This window comes from Bactrocera dorsalis, chromosome 4, assembly GCF_023373825.1.
Source record: "Bactrocera dorsalis isolate Fly_Bdor chromosome 4, ASM2337382v1, whole genome shotgun sequence".
Lineage (NCBI taxonomy): Eukaryota > Metazoa > Arthropoda > Insecta > Diptera > Tephritidae > Bactrocera > Bactrocera dorsalis.
The window spans coordinates 57,029,933-57,038,609 of NC_064306.1; the positions used below are offsets into that span (position 1 = coordinate 57,029,933).

The following is an 8,677-nucleotide window of genomic DNA, read 5'->3' on the forward strand; positions in this document are numbered from 1 at the left end:
GCAACCAACCGAGGCGCCAACGCAAAGTAACAACAGCGCCACTGCCGCCAGCGGCCAGCTTAACAACGCCGAGCAAATGTTGTCCAACAACAACAAGAACGCCAACGAGATCTCCAGTATTAGCAGCAACACAAATGAAGCGCCGGCGCCAGAAAAAATGCAAACGGACCAAATTCCCTCGGCGCCAATTACAGGCTACAGCAATAACGCGGCCGCCAACAACAAACACGAAAATGCCACGCTCGTTGCGGCTGAGGCGCAGCACGCAGCGAATGTTGCTGCCGCAGCCAATGCGGCGGCGGTCGCCACAGCTGCTGCTACCACCAACGCCACGGCAGCCAACAATGCTAGCGCTGCGGCAGCACAAGCGTCCGCTGCTGCACCCGCGGAGCGACCCGCCATGGCCGATTGGAGCGTAGCTGAGGTGTGCGAGTTCATACGCCACCTGCCCGGCTGCACGGACTACGTAGATGACTTCGAGCAGCAGGAGATCGACGGTCAGGCGTTGATGTTGTTGAAGGAGAATCATCTGGTGAATGCGATGGGCATGAAGTTGGGGCCGGCTCTGAAGATCGTCGCCAAGGTGGAGTCGATGAAGGAGCAGGCGCCAGCGCCGAATGCGGAGAAAGAGCTGCAGCAGTAGAGGCGGCGTCTGAAGCTTGTAAATAAATTTTGTGAGGCGGTAATTTAATTAAAAATTTAGCATAGACGGCGACAACTAATTGATAAGTAGGCTTTGTATATAAAATTTAGCGGCAACTGAAAGGTGTGGTTAACTGTAAAAGGAGAATTTAAATTTAAATGGTTTAAACTTTTTAATTTTCTACTAAGGCAACGTAAACTTCTTCTATTGTGTGGCGGCAAAGAAATTTGAATTATTTAATATTAATTCATCACAACATAAATTGGATTAACTGTTTTTTGGAGTATTTGCGCTATTTTGTTGATTCATATTTTATTATTATACGAAAGTACAGTTTTTATTATTATATAATTCTACCTTATTTTTATTCCACTTCCTTTTAATCGAGAAATTAGTGAATTTAGTGCTTAAGTTTTATAAAAAAGTTAAGATAAGTAAAGTTTAGGTTTAGCGCTGGTGTTTTGCATGCTGCGCCCCGGCACACATTGAGTTGTGGATATTTGAGAACTCAGAAACCTACATATGTAAACTCAAAGAGTATTTTTATTTTTATTGCCAATAGGCTATTACATAACGACTATGTAATACTTAATGTTAGCTTGTAAGCGTGTACATGTAACTGAATACTAATATATAATATTGCTACTCAAGCATATTCGAATTGAATAAATGGCATTAACTGCGAGTAAGTTTATGTGAATATTTCATAAAAGAATTCAAAGCGTTCTTTCTTCTTCTTCTTATTTGTTGATGTGATTTGAAGCATTGCCAATCATCACATGAGTATGGAGATAAAATATCGAAATGACGAAATAATCTCCATGGGGTTATATCCACAAATCAGTAAAAATGCGTTCTTTGAAAGGTCACTTTATTCTATAATCGATTTTTCGTTTTTAAAAATATTGGATTCTATTCTTGCCGTAGCTGATCTCCAGGAAAAACTCTAGAAAAAGCTGTCTGGTGATGACGGCTTCAAAAAATATTTTTTTTTTTGCATAAAATCCAGTCTAGATTAATCATAGAATGTGCTGTTAATGTAATTTTCCGAAATTAATTTTAGTTGGAAAGTTACAGGAGTGAGAAAGTAAGGTCTTTAGGTCTAGATTTCTCAAAAACATTTCCATCGATTGTTTGTATTGCGAAAGAAACGATGACATCAAAGGCGTCGGCATTATAAAGCGTAAAAAAAACTTAGAATTTAGAATTGCTGGAAGAAGAATGCCGAAATATCTAAAAGAACTAACAAAACTTGTGTTCTAAAGCACTTAAGTATGTATCTTGTACTTGTAATTAACTTACTCTTCTGGCCTGACACACAGTTGAAGTGAAAATGTTTGCTTCTGGCAGCACTTTGCACTGCCTGCTTCCCAAGACACTTCTGAAACTAAACTTTTGAAATAGTGGACGAGATTGCCAAGAATAGTATATGGCTAATACCCGAAAACGAGATAAACATTGGGAGACACATGCATTATCTATACGACGATCTGAACAGAAGCATGGTAAAGAAAACCAAAACCCGATGGAACAAGTTAACTGGGTGCAAAACTGCAAAAGTCATGTGCAAAACGGTAGATCGGAAGTACACAAAATTCCTATAGGCTCTCGATAGAAGAGACTGTAGGAAAATGATCGGAATCCTAATTGGTCACTGTCTGGTGACATGCCCGCAGAATGGGCTGTTAGATCGTGAAGACTGCAGGAAATGATTAGAGCAACGCACCCGGGAAACAATGAAGCATCTCTTGTGCACTTGTCCCGAAGTGGCAATACTACGCTTTAAGCATCTGGGGCACCAACGGCATGATAGTCCCTCAGTTTTTGAGATATCGTTTTGAAATTTCGTAAATATCATTTTCTCTTCAAGAACCTGCTCATTTGTCAGAACTGCCGAAATCGGACCACTATAATACACATCTGCTATATGAACTGAACGATCGGAATTAAGTTCTGGTATGGAAAACTTTCGCATTTGACAGTGTAGCTTCACGAAATTTGGTATAGATTATTTTCTAAAGCAACAATGTAATCTCCGAAGAAATTGTTCAGATCGGCTTACTATAGCACATAGCTGCCATACAAACCGAACGATCGGAATCAAGTTCTGGTATGGAAAACTTTCACATTTGACAGTGTAGCTTCACGAAATTTGACATCGGTAACTGCTTAAGGTTATAATATAATCTCCGAAAAAATTGTTCAGATCGGATTACTATAGCGTATAGCTTCCATACAAACTAGACACATAGTTACTAAAAGAAATGCACCTGTAAAGGGTATATTAGCTTCGGTGCAGCCGAAGTTAAGATTTTTTCTTGCTTTTTTATTTACTTTAGTATATAGATTCAATATGTTCCTATTCCAAGAATATACTTACTCTTGTCTACTAAAACGTTTCAAAAACTGTTAAGACACTTTTGTTTTTAGTTTTAAATTTGTAATTATTTATTAGTTTCTCTTTGTATTTTGTTGCTCTGAGACTATGGTACATGGTACATAGTTCTTAAATTTGGGGAAAATTTAGTTTTTTATCACCTAAACGGTTAAGAAACATACATATTCCTATGTACTTATGTATAGTATATATATTTTCTGTACTTAGTGTACTGTAATATATATAAGGGAGTGCTTAGGTGTCCATTATAATTATATAACAAGCGTAATCGAAATTTAGCTTACATAATATTAACATTATTAGTTTTTATTAACAAACTCGCTCCATATGTGGCATTTAAGTCTAATAACAAAAACAAAAAAGGTATAGTGTGTATTTTTGCGTTTGAAAAATCCAGTAAAGTGTTATTATAAAAATGTGTTGCTTTGTTGTTGTGATTATTGTAATTTTTTAAATTTCTTAAATTTTTTTTTAAATATTTTTTGCAGAAAATGAAAGTGTTGAATATAATTATTATTTTCTTTTAAGATTTTTTTATTGGAATTAATTTTTTATTGAAATAATTTTTTTATTGAAATAATTTTTTTATTGAAATTTTTATTTAGTTTTTTTTCTGAAAATTGTAATTAGTTTTTGTTAATATTACTTAATTTATAAGTGAATGGACATACTTTGTATTTTGAGTATTAAGAATTTGCTCAAGAACTATTTTGATTTCTTTCACTTTTTTCAGTTTTCTTTCAATAAAGTTTTTAATTAGTACAGAAGTATTAAAAAGATTTGTCTATTTTCTACATTTAATTGAGAATGTATTTTTTTGTAATTTAAATTAATTAATTTATTTTATTCACAATATTCGTTTTATGAAGTTAAATCTTGCACTTTGGAGTTATGACGTTTTTGGTTTAATTTTAATTTTTTTTTCTTTTAATTTTATATATATTTTTTTTATTAATTTGTTTTGCCTCTCATTATGCTTTGGCTTTTGCTAATATTATTTTTTTATTTTATTTTTTAATTATTTTTCTTAAAAGAGATTTTTCAAGAATTTTGATTTATTGTTTTAATATTTATTGTTAAAAAAATTAATTTAATAGAAAGTGTTAAGTAAAGCTGGTAATAAGTTCTGAAAAACATTACGCAAGGTAGTCAAATTCGCTACTCTTATGATTCATCTGTTTAAGCTTCCAAAACCGATACTTGAATCACCCGTTCTTACATAGGTCACTGCGATTAACTAACCGCTCATATGTTTTAAGGTTATGGTTACAGTTCAACTTTTCCTGCTTTTCTTCGCTCAGCTTATATTTTTGGCTACAAACACAATATTGAGCTTTCAATATAAAAAAGTTACATACAGTAAAATGTATTCTGCTATTTTATGGCCTGCAAAAGCTCTCAATGATTTCTGACACGGTGCATGAAAACTCTAGAAGTCTTACAGCTTAACTAATTATAATTCCCTCCAAATTGTGTTTCATTTTGATAGAAGGTCCACTAAAAACAGATCAGTTTATAGAAGTTACAGGAAGCAGGAATCAAGCTGGCTTCGATCCATACTCTTTCATTAAGAAATTGAACACAGGTTTAAAAAAGAGCACTAGTTTCAGTCCAGGGTTTTGGAAATCAAGTATATGACATGCCTTTCTGCCAGCAAGAAGTAAAGTAAAGGCAATGCCTGACGGACCTTTTCTAATAGACAATAAGTATATTTTTATAGGAATAAGTTTTCACCATCAAGAAGAAAAGCTACATGTATTACGACTAAATTGCAATGAAAATTGCTTCTTCTTCTTTAGTGGCGTAGACATCGCTTATGCGAGTATAGCCAAATGGCTATTGCTATTAAATTGTTCATTAAATTTTATCAGCTACCAACAATGCTGAAAGACTTTCTCCTAGACAAAATGGCTTTAGGCCCGGCAGATCAACTCTAGCATCTATAAAATGCGTCATTGTAGAATCCGCCCAGCGCAGATGGTATAAAAATAGTGTTGCTGGCGACTTTAGATGACCGAAATGCCTTCAACATTAGCTACGACGCGATATTAAAACGCGAAATGACAGACAAATCGTATTTTATTGTCTACGTGGACGACTTTTCAGCAGTAATTACAGCACGAGACATAGAAGAAGCGCGAAGAAAGCTTGGCTCGACTCCCACAACCTCCAGCTCGCAACGGAAAAAACAGAGCTGCTACTGCTAACAAATAAACGCATACGAGTACCTCTCGAAATAGATATGCCAACGACTATGGATATTCTTAGGACACAAAAAGCAGCAAACTACCCAGGCTAAGGCTAAATCCCAGACTAACCTTCTGGGTACAAATTCAGCCCGCCTCAGGAAAGGCAGCGAAAATCATCTCCCAACTTAGTAGACTAATGGCCAACATAGCGGCACTCCAGCCAAGAAAAGAGAAATCAACTAATGTTGACGACTATCAGCGTCCTATTATACGGAGCTGAGATCTTGTCAGATGTGCTTAAAAAGGAAAATCGGCGTAAGGTAGTGGCCAGAGTGCAACCATCCTGAAGTAATGCAAATCTGGTTCCAGGGTGGGAGACGGTTCTTTAGTGGTCCGACGGTTTCTAGTGGCACATACCGTTGCTGTGACGACGACACTGATGATACTGAAGGCATTTTCCACCTCCTCAACCGCAAAAAAAAAGTGAATCACAAGTCTGCCAAGTTTCCAGGCCACTACTTTAGTTCTTTTTTATTTTGTTTTTGCGCCACTTGTGAATTATATTTTTTTCGGATCAGCTGAGGTTTATGACTGTAACATTTGGATTTTTGCTACAACACCGGCTGATAGAGTGCTCTGAGAGAATCTTTTGCAGCATGAAACAAGCTTTCGGTTACAAATTTTTTAGTTTCGTATGTGCTTAAATATGTGCTTAAAATTTAATAATTTTATGTTTCTCAATATATCCAAAAGTGATGTGTTAACTATTACGAAAGCAAAGTTAGAGCTTAACCAGTCCATTGAAGTTCTAAATCAAACTTTATAAAACTGGATTAAATATTGGATTTGTTTAGTTATAGTTGGAAAGCTGTACTCTCCCTCATCAATATTATAAATAAAGTAATTATATTTTAAGGTTATAGTTTAACGTTTATCTCGGCTCAACTTATTTTCTATCTAAGCGCTAAATCCGAATCCGAACCCGGTTTACTATGTAAGCAAGTGGAAAAAGAGTGATTAAGTCAAACCTATTTTTTTGGCGGTTTCAATTTAGTTCGAAGGTAGTGCCACGGTTAGAAAACGCTTATATTTAAACCACTCAGGTTTTCTTTGTATTTAGCTTTTTTGAGAGTTCGTTACTTTAGATTGTTTTTTTTTGTCACTCGCTTATGACAGAACTGGCTGTGTTAATGTCATCTTCCATTTCTGCTTTCCTGACACATTTCTTACATATATACTATGCTTAAATATAATTTATTCTTAATACAATTATTTATTTGGTACACTTTTATTATTGATTTTTTTATTTTTATTGTTTTGTTTCATATTTTCTATTTCTGTAATTTTAAGATTTGTAATTGTGTAATTTTAAAGCAAATATTTCTCACAGCCTTCTCTTGATATTCTTTCGAAAAGAATCTGACTCAAACACATTCGGCGCAACCAACAAATTGGACCCAAACAATTACTTTTGCGTTCCTCGACGCACTTTCGACGAACCTAAATTGCAATAATGAAATTATTTAGCAATATAAGTGTGTAAATATATATGTGCAGCTGCTAATTTTGCATAATTGACGCAACAAAAATACACTTAGCGCTAAAGCTTAATCATTATTATTTTGCACTATGTAAATTTGCATTATTTGTATATATAAAAAATATTTAAAGCTTTGCTATTATATACATATGTATGTATGTGTATATCTTAGTATATTTAATCTAATAAATATTTTAATGCGATTAGGTTTTATGCTGGGCTTATTAATTCTAATAAACTAATATTTTCTCTTGGTGGTGGAGATAATTCTGAATTCAAAATTTTACTTTGAATTTCTTCCAATGTTGGAAACAATAAGCATTTTAAAAGAGGAATTCGATATCGTGCGATTTGGCTAGTCAATAAAACACTTATAGTGGGAGCTTTGCTATTTCAAGCATTAAATGTAAACTTTCTAAAAGCTTAGCATATTAGTAAAGGATTTATTAAAAAAGTGAAAGCTTTGGGTGAAAGCTTGTAAATTAAATAATTTTGAAAAAAGCTTTTTTCAGTTCAAAAAAGCTTCTTTTAGTGCCTCATTAATCTAGCTTTTAGACTTAAAGTGAAAAAGTGAAAGCTTTAAGCAAAAGCTTTTGTTGGAAAGAATAAGCTTTTTAAAAAAGAAATTCGAAATCGTGCGATATGGCTGGTCACTGAAACACTTATAGTGCGAGCTTTGCTATTTCAAGCATGAAATAAAAACTTTCTAAAAGCTTTGCATATTAGTAAAGCATTTATCAAAAAAGTGAAAGCTTTAGGTGAAAGCTTGTAAATTAATTAAATTTGAAAAAAGTTTTTTTCAGTTCAAAAAAGCTTCTTTTAATGCCTTATTAATCAAGCTTTTGAACTTTTTCTAAAAAGTGAAAGCTTTAAGCAAAAGCTTTTTTTAATAAACTAATCTAATCGATAACTATTTTTCATGTCCAGATATCTTTTCATATCAACAACAATTTTGGTGTTACATAAATCGGTTAAAATTAAATTTTTTTAATGTTTTTAAACATGTAAATTAATTTAATCAAAAAAAAGTTTGTTTTTCAGTTGAAGAAAGCTTCTTTTAGTATCATATTAATCAAGCTCTTAGACTTTATCGAAAATATGAAAGCTTTAAGTGAAAGCTGCATGAAAAAGTGAAAGCTTTACGTGAAAATAAACTAATCTAATCGATAACTATTTCTCACGCTTTGAAATCTTTCCATGCCAACAACAGTTTGGTACTACAGTTGGGCAAAAATTAACCCTTTTATTGTTTTAAATTAATTAAATTAAAGAACTTATGTTTTCAGTTCAATAAAGCTTATTTTAGTACCACATCAATCAAGCTTTTAGACAAAAGTTTTTACATATCGCATTGCCAAGTGAGTACTTTATATTATTTGGCTTTTAAAATTATGTATATATTTTTTAAATATTTTTAAATATTGTATGTGATTGAAATTTTTGTAATAATTTCAAAAACATTTTTTTAATTCATTAATTTTTTTTACAATAATTTTTACTTTTTTTTTTAATGTTCTCCTTTTTCTTCTTCTATTCTATGTCATATGTTTTTTTTTTAATAATTGTCACTAAATTTCTGCTTAATATTAGAGACCACAGTTATGAGTTTTTCGTCATTTATTTATCTACGCGAAATTTTCCTATATTAATGTTATTTAACGGTAATTAAAGTTTTTAGTTAAAAAGTGATTTATTAGAGACTTACTTTACTAAAATCTAAAGCTTTTGGACTGTGTTCATAATTCTTTGATATATTTTTAATTAAGTTTGTTTATTAAGTTCATCTGTTTTTGAAATTGACTTATTTTTTCTACTATTAATTCGTCAGTTTTTTATTTTTATATAATTTGAATTATATAATTTAATATTTATAAATATTTTTTTTAATTTCTTATTACTTTTCCGCT

General features: G+C 32.6%; 1 protein-coding gene across 1 annotated transcript; it reads left to right on the forward strand.

The window, feature by feature from the left end:
- The first annotated feature begins 6 nt into the window (after positions 1-6).
- Positions 7-1,358, forward strand: LOC125778316 (polyhomeotic-proximal chromatin protein-like). The gene has a single exon (XM_049455233.1). The coding sequence runs from the start codon at positions 77-79 to the stop codon at positions 641-643; it is 567 nt and encodes a 188-aa protein (XP_049311190.1). The 5' UTR covers positions 7-76; the 3' UTR covers positions 644-1,358.
- The last annotated feature ends 7,319 nt before the right edge of the window (positions 1,359-8,677 follow it).